The sequence below is a fragment of the Pelmatolapia mariae genome, linkage group LG20 (genome assembly GCF_036321145.2).
Source record: "Pelmatolapia mariae isolate MD_Pm_ZW linkage group LG20, Pm_UMD_F_2, whole genome shotgun sequence".
In the NCBI taxonomy this organism is placed as follows: domain Eukaryota; kingdom Metazoa; phylum Chordata; class Actinopteri; order Cichliformes; family Cichlidae; genus Pelmatolapia; species Pelmatolapia mariae.
Window position 1 is genome coordinate 19168464 of NC_086244.1, and position 25116 is coordinate 19193579.

The 25116-nt window shown below is 40.2% G+C and overlaps 1 protein-coding gene across 2 annotated transcripts in view; it reads left to right on the forward strand.

The window, feature by feature from the left end:
- The first annotated feature begins 887 nt into the window (after nucleotides 1-887).
- The window catches only part of scube3 (signal peptide, CUB domain, EGF-like 3), a 74533-nt gene continuing 50304 nt past the window's right edge, over nucleotides 888-25116 (forward strand). For both annotated transcript variants that reach the window (XM_063463897.1, XM_063463898.1), the window contains exons 1-3: nucleotides 888-1251; nucleotides 19210-19332; nucleotides 24145-24270. In XM_063463897.1, coding sequence (XP_063319967.1) covers nucleotides 1152-1251; nucleotides 19210-19332; nucleotides 24145-24270 — 349 coding nt within the window. In that variant the 5' untranslated portion in view covers nucleotides 888-1151. The remainder of the gene's footprint in view (nucleotides 1252-19209; nucleotides 19333-24144; nucleotides 24271-25116) is intronic.

The following is a 25116-nucleotide window of genomic DNA, read 5'->3' on the forward strand; positions in this document are numbered from 1 at the left end:
AAGTTCTTCATACAGGTCTAGCTCCAGCTTACAAAAAGGACATGAAATTGCTTAAGGCCCTCAATTGACCTTGGAATAAGGATGTTACTCAAGAAAGTCAATTGAAACTTGAAAAAAAAAAACATATTCATTTTCCAATTTTCAAAGACGTTTTGCAATTTTGTCTGTGATGTGATCTTTGAACTCAATTCAGCGCAGAGATGGGATAAAGAATATCAAATAATTTTGTTAAGAGTGTTGTAGAAAATTCAGTGTTTTAGTCTCGATTGGACTATTTCTGAATGCCAACAAGTGCTCTCGGTAAAAACGTTAAACGACAACTATAATCTTGTATCAGCACAGCAGACGAGATCACGTCGATGCTGCACACATGATCCGTAAATAGGCGTTTATTGGTTTGTTTGAGGGACTAGATGGGCTGTACAGTCTGCTGGATAAGAACAAAAATGCAATCTCCGGGCTATTACTTTTTCCATCGGAGTCTTTTATAAATCCATCCGCCCTCTTGTCCCCCTTTAAGGCAATGATTTTACCACGCTGCCGTGACGGCAACTTTCTTTCTTTTTTCCCCCCTTTTTTTGCGCAGGTGGCATCAGCCAGGTGACCTGTGAGCCCCACTCTCAGTGCACACGGCAACACTTGTCCACCTTGAGCTCAGCCAACACCTGTGTGTAAATTCCTGCACAACAAAAAAACAGAACGAAGCACTGAGAGCCAGTCAGGAAAGAGAAGGAGCAGCAAGAGGAGTCCGGAGCGCAGCACGGACGCTCCTTATTCTCTCCTCCCCCTTCAGACCCCGCCACTGCACTCCATCTCTCCATTTCTCCCTCTTTCCCCCTCTCTCTCCCCCGCTCTCTCTCCCTCTCTCTCTCTCTCTCCCTTTCTTAAATTGACATCGGTCTGGCTCGAAACATGATAACAGAAAAGCCTTCCTCCGCTCCGCGTTGTCGGGCTGTCCTCAACCCCGATCACTTGAAACTCAAATGAGCAGGCGTTAAAAGGGGAAAAAAGGATCGCATAGTGTCCTGTCAGGGGGTGCTCACAGGGAATAACAAGAGACCTTTATAGCACACGCACACACACCCTCGTATGTGTTCTTGCGCATCGTAGATCTTAGAAAGTGCTTGTGTTAAACTACAGTGAAAGTTAACATGTATATGCACGCTTTGATACGCGCGAGCCTTGGATTTGTAGGTTTCTGCCTGGTCGCCTTTGTCCAACAGTCAGCTTCAGGAAGTAAAACCACTCAAGGTAAGTTTTTTGTGCCTTCTTTTCACCTCGAAATACCTCCTATTTTGAGTGAATTGGTTGAATGTCGGAGTGCCTAATTAATAGATTTATTGCATGCCTTTGGAAAGATCCAAACGCGTGCCTAAATAAATGCGTGTTAAAACAAAGTTTGAAGTAGAATACTTTGAAATTTAATGAGCAGAAATGAAGTTGTTTTTTGTTTTTTTTGCAGACTTTGATCCATCTATTATTCTCTGTTTGATTCAAGCAGATGCCGTCTGTTGATTCAGAGGCTTATTTTGCAATCATTTGACTGCTTTTCTCTTGTGTCAGTGTGCTCAGTTGCATATATTTGCGTAGACCTGCCAAGACAAATAGTGGAAACATAATAAGGCTTAAATTAAGTTTCGCTGAACGCTCGCTGTTGTCAGAAAAACAGTTGCCTTTGATCTTCAAACAGCATTAGCAGTGCCAACAGTTATGTTTCATTTCTAATCTTGCAGGTAGTTGTGGTGAGGCTACTGGGAGGTATTTGTCACAGTCCAGACAAGTATTTGACACTGGCCTGTAACACACACACACATGGAGGAGTCTCTGTCAGACACTGCAGCTACAGTGTTGTCCTGCCCAGCCGGCTGCCCTCTTGCTCTCTTTTCTTGTGAGAATTTATTCACAGCAGACAGGAACAGTCTGAATCAAAAAGTCTGGCACCTTGCAGGAACAAGGCAGACATGGTGTTATACACTAAATTTCTGATCCACTCAGCCTTCTCCTCAAGGTTTTCATCACCTAATTTTCCCACAATACAAATGCCAAGCCAGAGCTGCCAGAAGTATTTGCATGCAAAGACACATCATGGTTTCTGTGTGAGTGTTGATTGTGGTCGGTGATGTTTTGCACTCACAAAAAGACATCTCTCGGGCGGTCGACAAGGCAAAAAGAGAAAGGGGGTGGGTGACTATTTTGCATCCTGGGTGGTCTGCCCCCACTTGTGGGAAAACTCAATATTTACATTTTGCAATTAGAACTACTTTTTTCTCACTTTATTTTCCACAACATCGATTACACACTTCCTTGTGCTGTGGAATGCTGCTGTATGAGAGCTGGTCTGTAATGGCATGCACCTGTTTGTTGGTCATCGAGTGAAACGCAGTGACCACTTGATGGGTTTCTCCTCCAGTTCCTGTTTATCAGTGCAGCGCTGCAGTGACATATTATTTGCGTTTAGCTCTGTCGCTATTTGTGAGCATTTTTTGTGCTGAAGTGAAAATAAATATTGTGTTTGGTGTTGGTGGCAACTCTGTGGCACTGTTCAGTCTGCAAGCTGGGAACAATTTTGAAAAATGAAGAAACGGAGATGAACAATGACTGGAAAAAAAAGAGCATAATTTGTCAGCTCAATATTTATTCAACACAGATGTTGTCTTTCATCAGTGTCAGCCTAATCATGGCACTGTGTTTTAGGCATCAGTCATTACTCTGGGGGGAAAAAAAGTGAAAGGGAAGATTTGAGGATGTGGTGGAGAGAATGACAACGAAGGGGGAAAAATGAGACCAGGGGAAACGGGAGAGATTAAATGTGCAGAGAGAAGACTGGGAGAGAGGAGTTTTCTTAGTGAGCGAGCAGCAACAAGCGAGAAAAAGAGAACGAAAAGTGGGGAGCCATAGACGTCATGGCAAATCACTTTCCCTTGAACAGAGTCAGGAGCTCTTTGCTAATGCAGCGGCACCAAGGCAACGGTTGGTGTGGGGCTGACATGCTGCTGTTGCTGGCTGTGTTGGTGTAACCTCTGCTCCGGTGCCTGGGGGTCTAAAGACGCAGGGCTGCCCAAGCAGGGAGGAAGGCCACATGCAGGCCCTGACACACTGTGGGAACCGAGCAGCCTTGGCAATATGAGGCCCAAGTCATGGGGTGGCTTACCTAGAGGTGCTGCCTGAGTCTACACGATGAGCAAGATGGAAGGGTAGCAGAAATCCCCCAGCTCACTCGCTTGCCCCTTTCCTTTTTCACACAACTCTTGCTTTGTTTGCTTTGTCCTCGCTTCCTTTCCTTTGCACTTAATGAAGTGGCTGTGCTTTTTCTCTGTCACCCAGAAGCAACGACTGCATTACACCGACCATGTCAGAAAGCTCCCTGTCAGCCAGTGTGCTAATTATATTTTTGCAACAAAAAAAAAAAAGATGTGCACAGCTCCCCTCTGCCCCCTTCGCCCCTTCCTCCCATCCTGTCCAGCCCACTTTTGTTACTTGATGGAAGGTTGAATGTGCCGCAGGTCTGGGTAAGCTTGCAAATGTCAGTGTATGTATATGTGCATGTATATGTGCAACTGGGATGGAGACAGTATATGGGCTGTGTCAGTGCATGGTAATTTGTACAAGTCTTTGAAACTGTATGTGAAGCCACATGAAAGAACCATTTAAATGGAGCTTTTATTTCTGCCTATCCCTTTGGCCTTGAACTTCTCTTAGAGTTTGCTGTTTAGCAGAAAGGAAAAAGGGGGAGAAAAAGGCAAGCGGACAGAGACTGTGGCGCTGTCTCCTATGAACGTGGCCAGTCATTTGGCTTCAGCGTTTTGACACCACGGTGGCATTTCTCTTTCATCATCTTCACTCTTATTTCTTAGGCTGCATGGTTTCTGTATTGCCCCAGAGTCCTTACGAGCTCCTGCAGTGGTATTTGTTGGGTGGTTACACTTAGCCCCTCAGAGACTGGATGTGCCTTAAAACAAGTATGCACAAAAGTCCCTATTTGTGTGCCAAGGCGCTGAGCACAATTTTTGGCAAAGTAATTTTTAACAGCCTGCGACTAGACGATGTATTCAGGTCAACTACGAAGAAAAGACTTTTTTTCTGTCCTGACTGAGGTTCTTTATGATTTTTTTTTCTTTTTAAATAAATAAAGGACATTGGAATATGAGTCACTTGCTGACTAATTTATCAATCGCTAATTTATCCTACCTGCTTATTAGCAAGCCCAGTGAAAGCAGATGAGCTTCTAAGCTTTAAACATCTTCCTTTTCCTAAGCAAAAATACTCCTGTGCTGATAAGAGCCGAGCTTGTCTCAGTCTGTCTTCTCACTCTCTGCAACAGGCATGCAGTGTCAGATAGTTGTGTTCTCATTATGATCAGAGACTCTGAGGCAGGTTGAGCCTCGGGGTAGCCCTCGGTCATTCGCTGATGAGTGGGTGGAGGGGACCAATCCGGCTTCACTGTACCACTCAGCAGACACACTCGCAATGCATCTGCCTGACAAGTGGTGCTCCAATACCACTATACATGTTGTTACAGAGCAGCCGAGAGAGCAGAGAGATTATTATCTTGGCATTACTTGAGTGGTGAAAACTCCTGATAACAATTCTGTCCAAGAGCAATGCAGTATGAATAACAAAATTGACTTTGATCTGTGGGTGAATGTCTATGACTGCGATGAGTGATTTTTAGACTGGATATTAATGATTGCACTTACAAGGCAAAAGTGCTTTCACTTACAAAAATGAGAATCCATTATAGCCGGAGAATCGCTTAAAAACTGGGAACAGATCAGGCTTTTATTGTGTCTAGTTTTTCTAATTCCCTGGTTTCTTTGTGGCCAAGATGTTGCTTGATACAAACATTTTAATCTCATTTTGGGGGCAAGTAGGCTGCAGAGTGAGTGCCATATTTACAGACACACATAAAGTCAAAGCTGTCTGGCCCAAGCTGCGACCCGAGGTGATTCAGCGGGGCTTCGTTCTGGACAGTTGCTCACTTTCATCCTGGCTGATGGAATATAAAACCAAGACATTTTTCAGTCTGCAACAGAGTGTCAAAGATTCTCGCCTTAAGAAATCTGACTTTCCCTCTCAAGGAGACTTTTTATGTGCTTTTAATCAGTCTGTTTCCCTTGGTAATTATTTTTTATAATGAACTGCATATTTGCCAGGGTGTCCTTCTTTGTTAAGATGGTGAAGAATATTTCCCTGTTAGCTGTGTTTCTGTTCAGAAAAAATAAGAAGTTAGCTGCTTGACATGTAGGATTCTAATTCAAAATTAAAAGGTGGGGCATATTTTGAAGCACCCTTATTCCTTTTGGATTGTTGGATCCCATTTTCATACTTATGTTAAATATAAGGCTACATCCTGAATACTTGTTGCCTTTGCTTAGCACAACGTTGTAGCTCAGCTGTCAGATAATGATGATAATGATTTTTATTTCAGTCATTATTTATAGTTTTTCAACAACCAAAATGTGCATAAAAATAAGTGACATCAATGAAAAATTATATTCCACCTACCTTTTTTAAAATATATTTTTTCTCCATATTTTCTCAATATTCTAAACAATAACACTTTCACCAATTTATACAAGACCAAAGCAAACAAAAGGCAATAAAAGAAAAACAAACCTAAGAGAAAAACAAATGTTGGTAGTGACCACTCCTATACATACACTGATTGACCTTTCTCAGAGACATATCAGTGGGGTTGGGCATCGTTCACGCAGTAGTGGATTTTTCTTTGTCCTGTGTTCTCCTAGAAAATAAGTCCATAGTCTCTGTGGTCTCTGTGTGACAGCGTCTGTTGACATCACTGTTGCAGTACTGTTTAATATTATAGTATGCAATGTTATGGTCTTAGTGGTTGTAGTTATATACTAAGGTGGTGGGCTATCAGTCTCACATAATGTATCTGTTTCCCGTAAATAGCATGCATGATAAAAAAATGCAGTGCAAAAATGCCAACACAATGAAAACGAGCTCAGTTACTTTGACAAAACCTGCCCAACTACCTAATTATCTGAAGATGACGTCGAAGCTGCCGATGCTGCACTAAAAGTTTCATCATCATCGTCCTTGGATTCACTGTTTCATAATATTTCATAATGTTAGCTCTGGGTCCTTTCAGGCTTTTAGGCTATAGGGTATACTCTTCAGCTTGTAGATGTATATATTTTTTAATATCTGACCAGGAGTTTCCTCAGAATTGATATGCTGCCATGGCCAGCTTTGCATTTTGCAAAGTGAGTATTGCAGAGAGCATTGCCAATGTCTCGGCCGAGTTTTGAAAAGCATAGCTGCACCAAAACCTACTTTCAGCCACTGCTGCCATTGCCCTGTGTATTTGGACTATATGATGAGACTATATGTGAAAAATGTAACAGAACACAATGAAGAAACAGACGTTTGCATCAACAGTTTATCCAGTGGCTCTAACTTTATACCGTAATGTGAGCACTGACTGCAGCACAAACCAGATGTGGTGCGACGTGTGGTCAAGTGAAGTTGATATCTGGTGAAATAAGTTGTGTGAAAATGAATAAAAAATCATTATATACTTCCAAATGATCTGTATTGACAAAAAAGGCTGCACAGATTAAGATTGTGGCAAAAGTATGCTCATAATTTTTGCTTTTAATCAAGTTTGTACCCACTTATGTTTGTTAAACTGCCTTCTATCATCATTGAATTTACATGTAGAATATGAATGGTTACTCATTTTTTTTTTACAGATGTTATAGGCAGAATGAATGTCAGGTCACAGCCACACAAAACCATAACCTGTAGACACTGCAGATTCCCTGTTGCTTCCCAGGGGAACCCATCAGCTACTGAAGCCCCTCTGTCAGAACGCCTTTTCTGCCTTCCTCGAGCAGAAAATCACTTTATCAGCAGCTGGTGAGGCCCTTGTGAGCACCATTTGTCCCTTAATTTCAAATGGTTGCAGGACTGACAAAGCTATAGATTTCAGGTACAATAGAGGATGGGGGAAAAATGTGGTTGAAATCTCCCAAACTTTTGAGGGTAATGGCTTTGTATGCCACACCAGTGTCCGCTGGTATAAAAGAAACATTCTAACCCTCACACTCAGGAGTACAGAGCGCTGTGCTTGTTTGAGGCTTGTTTATTTATCAAGGCTTTAATTTGAACAATATGTTCCAAATGAGCCCTGTGATGCTTCTCTCAACTGTGGCATTGTGGTTAAAATTAGAAAGCTCACTCTCCTGCTCCCTATCTCTTCCCCTTGCTCTCTCTCACCCTGTCGCTGGCCTTTGTTCTCTGTGCTGACAACATCCCCGTTGGTTTCGGGGGAGGATCGAGTCAGCGCTGACGGTATTCTGACCCCCCCCCCCCCCCCCCCCCGAGTCTTTGACTCACCTCTAGAGCCCCCTTCACAAGTGCTGATGGCTCACTGAGGAACCTCAGTGCCGTCCCTGAGCCAGCTGCAGCAACTCTTAGATCATTAATCCACTAACCTCCCAGAGCCCACATTTGTTTTTCTGTTCCATTACTCACTGATTGGGGACTCGAGGATTCAGGAGAAGATATCAGAGGGCCTGTCATCTCCGTGTCTGTAACTTCTTAAACCATGGCTGACGCTACACTGTCCTTTCTCAGTTTTCACCCTCTTCTGGGTTCCCTCCTGCGACCCCTGAGCTCAATAATGGGGCTGCGTCTGTCTTTGAAAGTTTGGCGGGGTCAGGGAGGGACGTCATTAGGCTGGTCTGCAGTGGTCAGCGTTGTCGAGGGGGGTTGGGGGTCAGAGAGAGCCTTGTTTACAGACTGTGTGTGTTTACATTCCTGATGGTGAGCGCCAGCTTTAGAGACTGCTGGAAGTTAAAGGAAATGCTCTTATTCTGCTTAGTAATGGAAAAATCCAACCCAATACATCAAGGAATCCAAATGAAAAAAGGTTATTTATTTGGTGGGTTCTGGCCAGTGCATTCTGGGTAGAAAGGGGGATGACTTCACTGATGAATGTGAGACTTCCTAAATGAACAGAGGCATGGGAAAAACCATATGACCCTCTGAAGTATTTAGTCACCCCCGGTGAACTCTAGATATAAATTTATTGCAGACCCTGATAGTGTATACTGCTCTTTGTGGCTTAATCACTGCACTATCAATCAAAGAGGCATCTAAGATTTTCACTGTCAGTTAATCTATCAGTTATCTCTTCTATTTATCATTCGGTCTATAAAATGTCAACAAATTGAAAAAAAAATGCAGAGGAGCTTAATTTGTGTAACCAGTATTACAAACTCCAAAGACATAGAAGAGGAAGAAAGCAGGAACTGTAAATTCTTTACATTTAAAAGTCAAACTAGTTGTTTCATTATTTTAGTTTGTTGTTGATTAACTTGCAATTACTCAACTAATCATTGGAGCTTTATAGTGCTTCAGTCCTTTTAGTGTAGTGTTCTTGCTGGTGCCACAACAAACCAATATTATAGCCCCAAGAATCTTGACTTGTATTTCCAATTAAATGAGACCATAGCTGAATAATCACATGTATAAAAATGACATGGGCAGGTTTTTGATGGGATTTTGCAGTAATTCAGGCGACTGAGTGTTAGATGGTAGAAATGTTGATTTATATTATGTTTTTCTAAAGTGATATTGCAGGAATTGCCACACAAAGTGCAGTGCTTCACTGATCAGTAACTATTCTGATTATGATTTAATCTAAACCAAAAAAAGAAAATAAAGTGAATATGGTAAAAAAATAACAGGTATGTTGTCATCTATCATTTTGCAAGGCTGCAGTTGAGTAAATATGTGGTGGCTTTAATAAATTGTTGGTGGGTTTTAATGATTACATTTCAGTTGTTTTTTGTTTTTAAATTTTGCCTCACAATGCAGAAATACCATCTTTTTACATGTGATCATTTATTTAGAGCTTATCGTGGTAATCTCAAATTTGGGTTTGGACTATTGGCCTGATTTAAAAACTATGGGTGTCTTTTATTTTAAAAACTTTGTCTGACCTTTTATGACCAGAACAATGAGAAAAAGAGAAAATAACAATGTATCTAAGTAATAAGATGCAGCCCCACCTGGAACGGAACAGTTATTAAGAAAATATCTTAATAGGCTTTGAAACTGGCTCCGTGGTGTAGTGGGTAAGACTTTCACTTGGCAAGTAAAAGCTTGACTCAGACCCCCTCTGGGGTTGCGTCAGGAAGGTCATCCAGCATGTCTCTCAGCCAAATCAAACATGCGACAAGGGAGCCGCCGAGAGTCGCTTTATCTTAATCGGTTTTGGGCTGAACACGAGTCGCCTTGTTTATTTTTTAATAATTTGATTCAAAAAGTTAATTGTCAGTTACTTTGCCAATCAATTATTCATTGAACTGTTAAAGACTTTCTGTTTTCCCATCTCCTTTAGCACTTTGAAAGTACAGTCGTTACCCTGGTTACTCATTTTCTTTCTGTGGAAAACTTTTTTGTAATTATGTGACTGTAAAATCTTTAATCTGGCATCTGATTTGAGATACAGTAGGTGCTGTGACTCGGTGGCCCCTTAAACGCTTGATAGGAGCGCATGGTCAGGATTGAAATGAAGTATATATGTCCAGTGAGTTCCAGCCCACTAAAGTCCACATTTCTGAACCTTTAGCAGTTAATGCCCGCTTCATGGCTTACACAGAGAACCATTCACTTTATCCCTCAGTTTGACAGGAAACAACTAAAAATATCACACTTGTGCTGTAATTGCTATGTTGCCATCTTTATAGTTGGTACTGTATCTGGCAAAAGGAACCACCAATGAATGTAATTGCTGTGTGCAGAGTGGAGAGTGTCATGTCAGTTAGCTCTGGCTGCATAAATATAAGGTATACAGCTGGACTAAGTGCCACCCTTCCCGCATATAAAATATCCTGCATGAGGCCAAGAAGTCATTAACAGTTGAGGACACATTCCAAGACGGTTGAAAAATCACTTGAAGAGAACAGATTAATTTCTTGTCAGTGGGCTCCTAATGAGATCTGTTACAAGCTCTGCTCATTTATTCAGAGGTGTATGTATGTATTAGACCTCTGACACTTAACAGAGTGTCACATCAGTCTCTCTCTTTCTCTGTTCTCTCTTATTATTACTCTATGATTCACTTAATTACTGTAATAAGTGTTTTCCTTCTGGAGGTGGTCCGGAGGTCTGTGAGTCATAGTCTATTAAGGCCACACATGCTAAAGGAAAGACACCAGATGCTTGGTCTATGAACAAAATCACAGAGAAAAGACATTATTTATTCACAAAGCCTGAGCTTGAGCTACCTTGAGAAATGTTTTATAAATGACACGAGGTGAGTCCACTTGCTCTTTACTCTGCAGTCTCCAGGCTCATCGCTGCGGTTGTCTTTATGTATGCTATGAGGCGCAGACACTCTGAAACGCTCATGAAGGAGCGAACAGATGGAAGAATTACACAGAAAGATTGTGTACGAGTTGGCTTGAGTAGTTGAAATGTTGTAATGAACCCCAAATACGTATCCATTATACATCGTTTCAGCTGTTGGCGTAATGGAGAAGCTCACCGTGTAGGAGGGTTGTCACGATACTAAAATTTCAAACTCTGTACCGATTGCCCAGAAAAAATATTAGATTAGATTAGAACAATGCTGGTTTGTCCAAATGTATTCAGCTACAGCCCTGTGTATTTCCTGTGCTTCTGGTGACTTGGCACCATATTTTCGTTACTGATCAAAAAGTTGGTAGACTGCCACTCTTGCTGTCTAATTTCCGGTAGACTATTCTTTACTTCAACATGTGACTAAAGGAAAAAAATAACACTTGTTAGTCACAAATAATTATCTGGTTAAACTAAAATGGGACTAATATAGTTTCCCCCCTGGCTCTCTCATTAACATTATCGTTTTATTATTAGCCATAGCCGCCAGCCGCTGCCTTAATGATAATTTAACAGTTGGGGGTGGGTAATTTGGATAATTGCTAATAGTTAAAAGGCTAATGTTAACATGTGCGCTCGCCAGGTTAACATTTATGATGACTGTTTAATATGTCAGTGTTGTTGATTTGAGAGCTTTACTGAAGTCATAAAATTGGTCATGAAGGCCATGGTGTGTCTTTAAGATCCTTTGCCTTGTTTGTTGTGCTGCTGTTCACCTGTTCAGCTGCTAGTGAAGGGGAGGGGCTGTGCGACTCCCTATGTCTAGCAGCTGTTTGAAGTTTTTGTCAGTATAACCAAGTGAAATTGGTATCAATAAATAAAGGCAAATAAATGCCTATCCCAATATGAATTTTTAATATCAACTAGTATCAGAGGATCAATTTTTCTTACCTATGGTAATAACAAGTAAAGAGCACATTCATTTGGATTAAGAAGGTGAAAAAAGATTGTTAAAGACTTGGAAAAGGAATTAGAATAATTCAAAAAATACAGGCACACATTAGATTAGATATCTTAAATAATCAGAGGATTACTCACTCTTTACACTGTTGTACAAAATGCAGATGAGTTAATTTTTGTGCTATTGTGTTATAAAAAAAGAAATGCAAGAACAGATTTGTTCTTTTGCAAAGAACCAGACTTTAAAAAATGTCCTCCTAAATGTGGGTTGAAAAGGCCTGAGTTCAAAAACACTAAATCCTACATTTACCATCATGCAAATCAATGACATTTTCCATTCAACCCTACCTGCGTCCTGAATGTTTATCAAACATACCCTTTTCTGTTTCTTAAATGTGATATTCTAACGCCTTTTAATATATATAACAACCTCTATAACATTAGGCAGTGTAAAAAATGGTGTAGTACACCATTACGGGATACAGCAGCACTATAAGGGTCAGTCAGTCTACCCTTATTGCCTTATTATGTGCTCCTAATAGACATAACAGATGGTGAGTGGCCCTGAGCAATATGAAATGAAGTGTCTAGATGTCTAAATAAATTAAGGGTGTTGGACACAGTTCATGTCTTTCATGTTAACACGACTTGGGTGCTGAAACTTATCTTGTAGGTTCTTGTACGTTTTTACCCTCACATTAATCTGAGGCTTCATGATTGGTGGACATAAGCAGGGAGGGACCCGCAGGGTTTTGAAGTTGTGATCACAGTTTCTGAAAGCACAGGATCAGTCAGTGGTCATGATTCCTAAACATTAAGAGTGTGTGAAGGATGAGTGTAAATATCCCGAATGGAAGCAGTGGATATTTTTATTCACAACTTTTTAGAGGTTTGCTGGACAGCCAACACTGTGTCCCTTCATTAGCTGAAAGGAGATCTGGGCAAGAAGGGTGGCGAGATGCTAAATTTTGTGTTAATGTTGACGTCTGCATTTCATCAAAACGATTTCTTTTTTTCGAGGTCGACTTTTTTGCTGCCCCAGCACAACTTCAGTAGCTACAGCTTTTCCAGAGTGCTGTGATGGTGACTCCCAGGTTACAGGAAAGAATCACAAAGCCTTACATTAGTGTGGGAAATGTGCTGTATACAACATTAAATGTGCACATTGCCCTTTGGTGTTTGGTCGGATAATGAGCTAAAGAGTCTAGAGGCTGGATTAACACCTGGGGCTCTTTGTCGAGATTTTCCTGAGCATTTTGACACCCTCCAGTATATGTCGTAGTGACTAACATTTTTGGGGGGTTTTTTGGACATTTTGGAAGTAATTTGAAAGGTTGTGGTTCTGTGTGCAACAGTGTGATTCCTTTTTTTTGCAAACAAAGCACATCTGTTGCACAGACTGTGAGAGTGGACTGTAAAATGATTCCAACTTCTAAAATGATTATTATTTACATAATTAGAGATTTTGTATTTTTCTCTGAGGTCAAGGGTGTTGATATAATTCTAATCATTTTTCACTCAAATAAGGAAGTAAATACACGGTTCTAGGGAAAAAGCGTATAAAACACACATTATTCAAATCGGAGTACTTTTTAAAAATATTTTAAAACATGCCTGGATCCTTTTATTAATACAGAAAATGCACATTTGTGTTTTACAAGCACAAATCAATGGAGAAGAAATGATTGCTGGTTTTTCCACACCAGTTGCTTTGCTTCACAACAAATAGTTGGCTTGTGAGTTAAACATCGTATGGATCATTTACAACGGTGAAGATAAAAGAGGCGCTACAGCCATTCTGACAGCTGCTCTGTACCTAAAGTAATTATCCTGACCTTAACCCCATCCTGCTCAACCGCAACCCAAACTATAGTGTAAGTGTGGTTCTAAGATGGATAATTACAATACTTTTCTTTGTAATTATACACAGTATGACAAACACTGTGATCCCAAGAACACATTTTTATGGCATTGAACCCAGCACCCTTCCTCTTCTGCCGCAAAGAGCTCATGAAAATGAAGGAGTTCATCGGAAAATGGCTTTGTCAGGAGGAATGTTTTGTTTCTAATCCTTCACCACAAATGTTCAAATATTGCACCGAAATCATTCTGTCAGGAAAGCACGGCCGAATATTTTATTACTTTCGCTTATTGAATGCATCTCTCGCTCCATATTTGTGACGATTATTTCACAGTTGGCTGCAGGCGGCACAAGTAAAGCTACACCTCTGGGTGTCCCAACTCCAATCAGTCTATTTCTGTATTTGAAGGAAAGTTGATGGGTTTGAGGGGGGGGGGGGCAGGTTTGGGGCAAAGCAAACAGCTAGGGTCTCAATACTCAAAGTCAACATTACCCTATGTTTGAACTACACACCTTCGGCCCTACAATTCTCCCACACACTCGCGCTCTCTCCCCTCTGAGTCTTATTGCTGCTAACACCCCCCTTGAGCTGGCCCAGCTAAATACACTGCTTATCCCAGGGCTTTCTAATAAATCAGGGAGGAAAAGCACCTCTGACAAAGTCTCACCTCCACAGCCAGCAGCATTAAGCTGGCTGCTTTGACTTAAATATGAAGCCTGCTTTTGGAGTAACTTTCTTAATCACCGCTTCTGAGGACAGGAGCGTGTTTTATCCAGCAAATTGAATACAATTACAGAAAATCCCATTTAATATACCCCGCAACGTTCCATCATGCCAAAATAAAAAATTCCAAATTGTGCCTTTCTGAGTAAGGGCATGTCACAATCCATGCAGGGATTTAGAAGTCTGACGCATGGTGGGGGTTAGAGTTTTATTGAGCATGCCATGTAAGCAAGAAATGAAGTGGAATCAGGGAGAGAAAACATGCTTTATTATTGTATGACTTGGTTTCATCCAGAGTAGTCACTGGATTCAATATTCCACAAATGTCAGTGTGTTTGAACACAGACTTGAGCTATTTGTGGCTTTAATATGCTCAAGTGCTTAAACCAGAGGAGAGCTACAAGACAGCAATATTCCAACTGACACATTCCCCAGAGGAAACTGTTTAAACATCTGAGCATTGCCCAACATATCTCTCGTCTTTGGTTTTGTTGTTTTGACTTTGTTTATTCATCCTTGTCTCGAAGCGCCGGCTTCATTCTATGCTGCCTTAACTTGTTCCCAACAAATGTGATTCCTCAACACAAAAGAATGAAAGAACCTCTCAATGAAAAACACAATCTTTTTCATCTTAGGCATGAGTCAATTACCAGGGCGGCATTACTGAACGCCCTGTACATTTTTCTCAAGCCTTCAGAGGATCATCCCCTGGACTGAACCAAAGAGTGTATTGATTCTGACATGTTTATTTCCATGGCAAAGGCAGTGGGGTTTCCAGAGAGACCATCGCATTTAGCTTTTGTTGTCCATGTGTCTGCTGGAAGGCTCCCAGTGACTTTTATGGGTGGGTTTTTAAACATTGCTTTGACAGACATGGGCTATTGTAGTTTGTGGGCCAGGATTTCTTAATTTTGATGTTTATTTCATTTTCTTTAGCTCACAACCAAGAGACAATGGGACTGTGAGAGAGTAATTTAATTAAAACACATTTGTGTTTACTAGTTTCTCTGCTTTTCAGCTGAATTCCAACCGTTTGCTAGCTGTTAAGTTAGTTATCTGTTGTTCATTGTCATTGTTTCTCAAATGTTACTGGTACCACAACTCTGTCATGTCTAAAGATGACTAAATTTGGAAGTAATTTTGGCAAAAAAATATCCATTTTATTTTTCAACTCATAAATTGCCTGGAGGATTTGGAGTATGGTGCATGTGTTGTATAGTTAGTTTTACAGTTTCAGAAGTTAAGGCTGTTGTATTAAAACCCTAATCACACAGCAAGCTGCTGCCTGTCAGTGTTAGTAAAGACATTATATATCACAACATGGCAGTTATGTAACATTTGAGACACTTATAGCCTAATATCTGCTGCTGCTCTCTCGCACCCAAGTGTAGCCTGGAGAAATAACTGCATCAATTTGAATGCAAATTTGACTTGAGACGAAAGTGTGAGTGTGCAAACCTGTACGCATGTGTGTCCCAAAGTATAAGCGTAAGAGTCGGCAGCATTGCGGACTGGAAAGATAAAGTGAACTGATTCTTCAGATGGGAACATTAATAGGATGATGAAATAAGGGATTCTTTGAGTTTCTGTCATAATGAATATTAATTACCACAAAGATTTGGCACCAAGAAACCTGACAATAGGACAGATAATTTGTTGTGATTAATACCTCGTCTATTGAAAAACGCTTCTTCAAACAGCCTCTCTTGCTCTTACCCTGGAAGACGATCTGTAACGAGAAAGAAGCCAGGCTCCTGGGGAGAATTTATATTGTTCTCACCAAATATAAATCACTGGAGGGTCTTGAGGACCTCCTGCAACTCTAAATATGTTTGTGGAAACTTGGCAAAATAAGCCACAACTGTCCCAGGTATTCCCCTGCTGAATGCTGCACAGATGCTAAACTCCCCAACAGACCTGTGAAACATGGCATATCATTACAAGAATAATGCTGCTGCTGGAAAACGCTTTTGCTGGTATTTTTTTATTTTCATAGTTGTGTTGATGCTCAGCTTTTATAAGGTTACTGAGCAGATGGTCAGTCTGTTTTGACAATTTTAACATTTTCCACTCTGTTTTATAGCTATAACTTTTTAAATTACCAAACAATTGCCAAATGTTACGCTAACACACAAATATGGTGAGACCTAAACTGCTGGACAGCCAAAATCATGATAGTCATAGCTACAACATATATATAACATAGATCCAACCATTATATCTTCATGAAAAATTGTTAGTTTTTTTTTTTTTTTTCAGAACTCCACAAAGCCTTTTGTCGGATTATGGTATTTCAAAACAAACTTTGTGATGGCCGGGAAGGCCGATCTATCTGGATGCATTTAGAAGTCCAGTTATAGAAAGTCTATGGGAAAATGGACCCCCCCAGATCTTCACAAACCACAAACCAACCTTCACAAACTTTTTAGTTAAATGTGTAGTCTGCATATAGAGGAAAATATTGGAAAACTGGATAGTTGGTTTTGGGAAGCTACACATGGTTGAAACAGGTTGTTGAGGGTAGGAGTTGCTAATGATGTATGATGATCCGACATGTCGCTCAGAGAGCATAATTCCTACCATCTCAAGCTCAGTCTGTGGACTGAACAACATTTTCTCTTGGGATCAGCAAGCAAATGTGCAACAAAAGCATAGCCAGAACCTTTAAATCCTTCACAACTCCTTCAATTTAAGTGAGAACTGAATCTCTGAATCTTAATAATGCATTCACACAATTACCTCTTGTTTTAGTCATCTCTGTCCTACAGTTATTGAATTGTGTATCCTCAGGATGCTCATTAAATTACTTTTCATGCTGTTCTGCTATGGTTAAGTAATGACGACCACAACTAAATACTGAGCAAACCATGTATATACTACTAAATTATTATGTGTTTTTCTAAAGTTTACTGAATGCTGTCATTGTGGGCATTTAGCTCAAGGCATGTCTGATTCGGTTCATCATCACAGAATCTATAAAGTCTGAATGAGCCCATGAGAGCAGGTACTTGTCTGGAAAACGGCAAACGGACTGGTAATTTAAACAGTGCTTTTCTACTCTCTGTGAACACTCAGACTACAAACCACAATCGCACACCCTTTTAATGCTATATGCACACAGTTGATGGATGCATCAAGGACAATTTGGGGTTCGGTATCTTTCCCGTGGACACTTTGACATGCAAAGCGGAGGAGCCAGGAATCAAACTACTTGCCTTGCAATTGGTAGATGACCCACCCCATTCCTGAGCCACAACCACCATAAATTTCTAGTTAATTTGTGTTTGTGAGTTTTTTGCCTTGTGCATGCTCTGCACACTTCTTGCTAAACATTATTTCCAGTTGTCAAAATACCTCTGGTGCAGAGAATCTTCTGATGTGTGCGAGATGTGAGAAAACGGAAACTTTGGAGAACTCCCAGACTTTATTCTAGACATTTTCCAGAGTTTGTGTGTACAAACTCTGGAAAGCTTCAGTCTTATTAAAGCTAAACTTCATAAAATATGTGCTTGCTTATAGTATGTGAATATGAGACTTTTGTTAGTGGTTGTATTACTGCTGTTAGTGATGCTTGCACTATGTTTGCACGGTGACCATATTGCATTCTGTTTTCTTCTCCACATTTTCCATTCATTTTCCATTTTTGGAATTCTGCAGTGTCACTGTCCTCCTTTCCAGTGCAGACTTCACATCCTCCGGGAATAGGCAGATATAGCTAAAATGCTAAGCTCAGGGGTTTGAGTTGCAGGTCATTTCCCAGTGGGATCAGCCAGCTCCTGCAGAGGGCTTGTGATAAGAGTGGATATTGGAAGCTATGTAAACCTTGTTAAGCTGCCCTCCCCCAGTGTGAAGGGGGGTAATCCTAAACACCTGGGCTAGTTAACTGGGATTTGGCTGGATTAGGGGCTCCGTGAAGGCCAAACTGATCTTCCTTCTGGTTAAATCCATTTCCATTCTTATCTTTTGCTTTTTCTTCTTTGTAATCCAAACTCTGTTTGGTTGCACAACAGTTAAAATTGTTCTGTAGAAAACTATTATCAATGCCAAAAATCAGTTATTCATGCCTGAGCAACAAATAAGTGTAACTGGATTTGGTTAAACTGGGCTTCGAAAGACTTAAGTACATCTGAAAACTTGCTTTTTAGCTTAGTAAAGGCTGCTGGTCAAAGGTAGGTGTTTGTGTTGTCTACTGACTTAATGATCCCTGATTTCTTCTTAGCATAATTCTGTCAATGACATTAAATGTTTTAATGGGAACTATTGTGCTTCTTCTTCTACTGTCAAAACAGTAAATGTTCAAAATAAATAATGAGGTCAGCATTATATGTATATAATCCCAAGGAGACCAGAATAATCTTCAGTCTGCCTTGAATGCTCAGTTTCTTACAATGTTTTTTTTTTTCTACTCTTGGATCTGAATGATGCCAGCAAGAGCAGATATTCTACAGTCATGTCAGCTCTGCCTGTGAATGCAGAAGTGTTTGGAAGTGGCAACCAATCAGAAGAAAGTTTGCTTAAAGGGAGATGAGCTAACTTGGCTTGCTTCAGACAGTAAATGAACATAGAATAATCCTTTAATTGTCCCACAAGGGGAAATTTGGTTGTAACAGCAGCCAAAAAGACACATATACAAACAAACAGTACACAGGACACAGAACAGAAACATACACAATTTTTCTTAAATATTTACATTAAGGACAATGGTTACTATATACAGAGTACTGTACAGTTATTAAATTAAATAAAAATAACTACTAGTAAGAGGCAAACCAGTAAGTAAACTAGTAAGAGGCAAACATGCACTTATGCCCAGCATAAGAGTATTTTTGAGATGTAAGTCAGCTACACTACTGTACTATATCTTTCTAAAAGCAATGTGATGCTCAAAAGCCTCAGTTCCGCTTCTCTTTAGTACTAATTCACAAATGTTTACATGCTTATACATTAACATACCTGCTCCTAATCTGCATATTTGCACTGTCTTAGCATGCTGATGTGCTTACGTGCAGCCTCACAGAGCTGCTTTCTTGGCTGTCTGGAGATATTTGTGGTTCAGTGGCCAGTGCATCCCAGTTGTTTTCAGGCTCTGAGATGAAGTGTTCATTTAAAGGTCGCTTGAAGCACAAATAATGGTTATTTCCCTACCACATGGTTAAAAGTGTCCCCGCCTTTTTTCTAAAGCTTGGTTTGTATTAATTTTAATTGTTTGTGTCTGAGCGCGGCCCATTACATTCAGAAATTGGGGATGTTTTTGTGTGGTATAAATGCAATGCTATCACCAAGAATGTTTTAGCTTATAATTGGTGTCTCTTATTTTTTTTTCTAGATGTGGACGAATGTGCAGAGGCACTTGATAACTGCAGCATTGATGCCATCTGCCAGAACACCCTGAAGTCATACAAATGTATCTGCAAGTCAGGCTATAAAGGGGATGGCAAACATTGTGAAGGTAAAAGTCTCATTGCATTAATATGCTTATTTTCAACTGTGATTTGGTGCTTGGGGAGGACTTGTACAATACACTGAAGTAAAAGCAATGTTTCCAATGTTAATTTGCTTTACATCTCTGAATGCAAGTCCCTGAGCCAGTGACAGGCGTGATAAGAGCGTATGTCTCAGTTAATATAACTCATTAGTTTAAAGACTTCTTGAAAATGGAGGCAAGACAAGAGAGAGGGCTGCAAATGGAGGGAAGGTGAAAGCCAGGTGCAGAGTGCTCCTTTGTGACAAGATGAAATGAAGCAGTAAATTTCCTACACATGTTAGAGGAGAAAATTAAGATAGCGGCTGAAACGGCAGTCGGAGGCTCTGCCAAGCCGTCAGGGATATTTCCACAGCCGGAGGCAGGCCTTGTAGACTGTCAGACACAAGTCTGTTTTTCTAGCCCTTTTCAATGGGCCCAAAGCCTCCGGATCATTATATCCCACAATTTTTATTACTATTATTACAAAACCGTATTTCAAAGTGCCATTTTTTTCTCTTACTGTTATTATTCTTTCATTTACTTGACCAAGTGCTTTTCATGGCTTTCTGTCTGTAGGTCATAAAAGTTTTCTTTTATTGAATTTATTGTAAAATATGTGCAAGGTTGGGTTTCCATTGAACTCAAGGTTGATAATACTTGTAAAACAAAATTCAAAAGCAGGAGTACAGTGAATTGTATAGCTGCCTCTTCAATACTTCTTTGCTGCCTGTTGAATGTCATAGTAATTTTTGAGTGCTGCACCAAGTTAGCACCTACTTGTGTTAAAAGGGGCACCAGAAGGCATAAAAACAAGAAAAGAGAAGTATTTTTGATGTTTATGTAGTGATCACACATGCACATGGTGAGTGCAGAGGCCTCAGTTCTACTCATATAAAATCTTGCAGTCAAACGATCATGCAGGGACGAGTCCAGAATAAACGGGACAAGAAGACAATATCAGCCAAAAATGTATACAGTTTTATTTTTTTTTTTTTAAAAATTGAAAATTTATGAAATTAGTCTATCATAATAAAAGGTCACTAATAATAACCCCCCAATCTGGCAACCTGCCAGCACTGTAACAATCACCTGATAACTTGCTGTGACCAGCATGACACTTACAATGTATTATTTTATTTTTATTTTATTTTTTTTCCACAGTGTCCCTGTGGATACAAATCCACAGGGACACTTATGCACAATTGTTTCCCTAAGCAGTCAGTAGTACAGTTCCTTGGAATTGTTAGTCTGCCTGCCTCACACAAAAGGATGAGATAAATGGTAAAGTGGAAAACTGCACCCAGGACAGAAACAACTTCACTTCTTTCCAAGCATCTTACAAGACAGCATGCTAACGCTAAGCTAGCCAAGATCCCAGAGTGGATGGCGGCCCCAGCAGCCAGACCCTTAACTTCAACAGGTAACAACATATCAGGCACCCTCCCTTGCTACCCGTTCACCTTTCTACAGCAGAATCAATGTGGCAGTCATGTTTTTGTGCTGATTTTCATCTGTGCTTTGTGTGGTCAGCTTTGTATTCTACTAAGAAAAAGATTTTAGAAATGTGTGTCCTAATTAGGGATTTGTGTTGGTGTGCGGGGGGTTGTAGAATCAGGTTTATATTGTTTAATGGTGATTAGGAGACTGTGTTTCAGCTATTTTACAGAGTTACATGAAAGCAATGTAACGACCAGTATAACGAATTACTTTTTCCTGGGCGACTGTGGCTCAGGTGGTAGAGCGAGTTGTCTCCTTATTGGAAGGTTGGTGCATTGATGACACTGACTCCTCCAGTGTGCATGCCAAAGTATCCTTGGGCAAGATACTGAGCCTCTGAGTTGCTCTCATTGCATTGACCAGACTGTGAGTGTGTGAGCAAATGTTAGAAAGGCATACATAAAAAATGTTGCATGACTGTATGTGTGTAATTGGGTGACTGAGACTTGCAGTAGAAAGGTGCTTAACTGAGTTATGTAATTACAGAGCTCCATCATCAGTTCCTCTGATAATGTCTCTGATTGGAATAGGCGGTGCTCAATTGATCCAGTTTGTGCATAAAAGAGTCAAATCCCTTTTATGTGAACGCCTTCAGAATGCCTGAGGCAAAGTGCCTGAGTTAATGAAGAAAGTTGATAACCAACATGATGCCTGTTATCTCTGACTGAAGATTTTGTTTGCTTGTTTTTTAAGGGCTCTAACACAAAGAGACCCTGATTGTGTTGAACTTGGCTTGTAGTATACCCTAATGGTTGTTGGTTTGTTTAAAATGCTATCAGCTACCTTTCAATTAAAAAAAAGAAAAACTCACCTTTATGGAAAGTTTAAAGCTCTTTCCAGTTAACTTTAATTTTATGTCATTGTTAACTTTATTAGGACAGAGTTTGTTTTCACCACAGGATCAGAGTCTAAAGAAAACTTCATATATGGGGAATTTTAGGGCTTTGGCTGATTGGTCGAGTACTCCTTAAAGAAGCTGAACTCAACAAAAGCTCTGAAAACATGTGCTTCCTTCTGATCTAACATTTTGGACTTTATAAATGACTTTGCAGCTAAATTCCATAAATTCCAATACTATTTTCCAGTGTTGACTTGCAGATCTAATTTAAATCACCATCAGCTTGACTTAAACACGCTTTATTCTTACTGCGGTTGTAGTGTTGCTTGTTGCTTTCTTCACATTCTGTGTTGTAGGTGTGGTTTTCATATGTTGGGCAGTGATTCACATTTCACTTTGGCTTCTTTACAAAAATAGATTTGTTTTTATTATTATCTTTTTAGTTAGACTTTAGATGTCAGTGGAAGTTAAAACAATATTTCCTGCAATCCCTTTTAATGGAAAAATCTATTTATTTAGCACAGCTGGGAGCTTCTGTAGTTTGGAGTCAGAGATCGTTAAGTTGTTCTTGTTACGGGGACTTTTTTCCCCAAGCTTTGTGGAGAAACCGCCACAGTTCCTCTGTGGATTTAAGCTGTCTGAGTCTCTCTCTTCTTGATGTAATCCCAGACTGACTCCATGATGCTGAGATAACGGCTATGTGGGAATCATACCATCTGTCGCAGGACTCCATGTTCTTCTTGTCACTGAACATGGTTCTTTTGGGGGTCGATATCTCACGCCAATAATCTGATATTTGTCAGATACATACCTACCTATTACTCTTGCATAATAAAGGCTTACACAGCACTGTGTAAACTTTCAGGTCTTTTAGATATGAATGAAGAAAACTTTGGCGCTGACATGGTCAGATGTGCCCAGCGCTGAATAAAAGCTAGTTAGTCGAGGAGAGTCAGTGTTTTATCAACATGTGGTGGGTGTTTCTAGAACAGAGTGAAAAAGTGATGGGTGATCGTGTGCTACGATCGGAGAATGACAGAGACGTGTGGAAAGCGAATAAGCAGAGAGCAGGAGAGTCTCTTTGTTTTAGTTCCATCCCTCTGCTGTCAAGTCCAATTAAGCCCTGAGAGAGGCAGTCTGAAGCAGGAGCTGAACAACCAGAATCATTGGCCCTAAATGGGCCAGTAAGTGCGAAATGGAAGTACTCTGTGTTCTCATCCACCTTGTCTGGGTCTCCTCAGTATGGGCCCCTCAGCCATCATCATAACCATAAAAGACAACTCCACTTAAACTGTCATAGCAGTCTGCAGTCTCTTTATCTTTCTGCCTCCGTCTCATTTCTGTGTCACATTTCTTTAGTTTTAGCTACTTGAGCTGAAGTTAGGTTGGTTTTATTAGTCATAAGATCAATATTAGCATTTTTTTTTTCCAGTATCGACTACCAGTGGGTCACTAAAATCAATGCCTTGTCTGATTTCATGAAGATCTCTTCCTGGTGACAAACCAGTTTAACTTGCTCTGATAACTTAACAGTTAGGTATGTGTTTTGTATAAATAGCTACATATTTTGCTGCTGACTTTATACTTTAGGTCATGGTAGAAAGGTTTTTAGTGTCTTGGACTGAACAAAAATGGTTTCTGATGCTTTAACATGTTGCCAGAAATAACATTCCATGAGTAAGAATCAATGTCTTGGCAACTGGAAACTGGCAAATTTTAGGATACTTTGTCATAAAAGCTTAGGCTGTTGGGTTTTAATAAAAGGAAAAATATTAGCAGTCTGTGGCAGATTCCCAAGTTATGTCAGTAGCAGGTGAATCATCCAATTACCACAGCTGATGTCTCTTCCATGTTTAGCTTAAAAGTGCACTTGTGAAAGCAGAGGTGGAACAAAAACAGATGATTTGGTCCCTCTAAAAGTTGACCTGATTGCATAATTGTGTATGTGTTTATTTTAAGGGAATAATTTATCGTTTTTGAACATGCTTTGTCTAATCTGTGCCAAGAATGCTAAAAAAAATAAAATAAAGGTTATACACGCGATTGGCTTTGGCTTGACTTTATGTATTAGGCTTATTAGAGCTTTATTGTAACGAGTGAGGTTGCTACCAGGAAGTCCTTGATCCAGCAGCAGGTGTGGATATTATTCTCTGTAAACCATTTCAGGGAGGTTACAGGTTTAGAAAAATGGTGTGGATTTTATTAATTTGGATCTAGCTTGACCAAAAGTTTCCAATTTTCCAGGCTGTACACTTAGCTCACCACTCCCTGGCTGTATGTTCACAGTGAATGCGCAAATATTAAAGTGATGTCACTCTGCTAAAGTAACCCTCAGCAAAAGAAGACATTTTCGTACTTCTGAAATGTTGAAATGTTTCTTTAATCGTAGTCATACTTTGAAAATCAACTGGTTTGTTATAGCTACATTTCTGAAGCACATTCATGATGTCATCTTTCTGCAGATGTCGACGAGTGTGCAACTGAATACAATGGCGGCTGCGTCCACGAGTGCATCAACATCCCGGGAAATTACAGGTGCACGTGCTATGACGGCTTTCGCTTGGCGCATGATGGGCACAATTGTCTCGGTGAGTGTATATGTGTGAGTATTTGAAGTGTCCTTGTGTGTTGCTTTTTCTCCTACGTGTCACACAATCATGTGGTTAAACACTGTTTCCATAACGGGCTTTTGTCAGAAGAACTTGTATATAATTAACTACATGTGTCAAATTTCAAACTAACCATAATTTAACCCGTGTAGTTGCAAAGATCCTTCACTCTGAATGTTTAATGTCCCAGTATGGATGGTAATATGTCTGTCTCAAGGCCAAACTTGGCTCTTATTAGACAGCTGCTTCAGATATTTTTGCCATTCCCTTGTTCACATAGCAGGTAGTTCCACATGTGCTTTCACAAAAGGAAAATGGAGCCCTTATTTATAATATCTCTGATGAAAAGGAGAGAATTTATGAAGAGTTCGACCATGAGCAGCGAGCTCTGAGTGAGCCGTCAGCCGACGTGTTTTCCCATGGTTTCATATTTCACCAAAGTGCCATTCATGTTGGCCTCACTGAGGATGTATTACACTTAAAAGGTTATGAAATAAAGGAAAACATAGTTTTCTTTCTGCTGCTGGAGCTGCTAAACATAGACATCATACGCCCACCTCCATTCCCTCCTTTCCTCTCGCTCCTTTTACCCCATCCACTCATCCTTCGCTCCTTTTGTTTTGATTTGAAATCCCAAAGTGAGACCTCGCTGCTCCTAAGAAATCATCTCCATCTTGGTTACAGCCTCAGCATGATGCATTTCACTTGATGCTGAAAGCCAGCTAGTCCTGTGAGCTGCTGTGATTTTGTTGTGGAGTAAAGTTAGATGTGACTGTCACAGCAGAATTCACATTCAGGTGAAGCGATGACAGAAAAACTTATCAG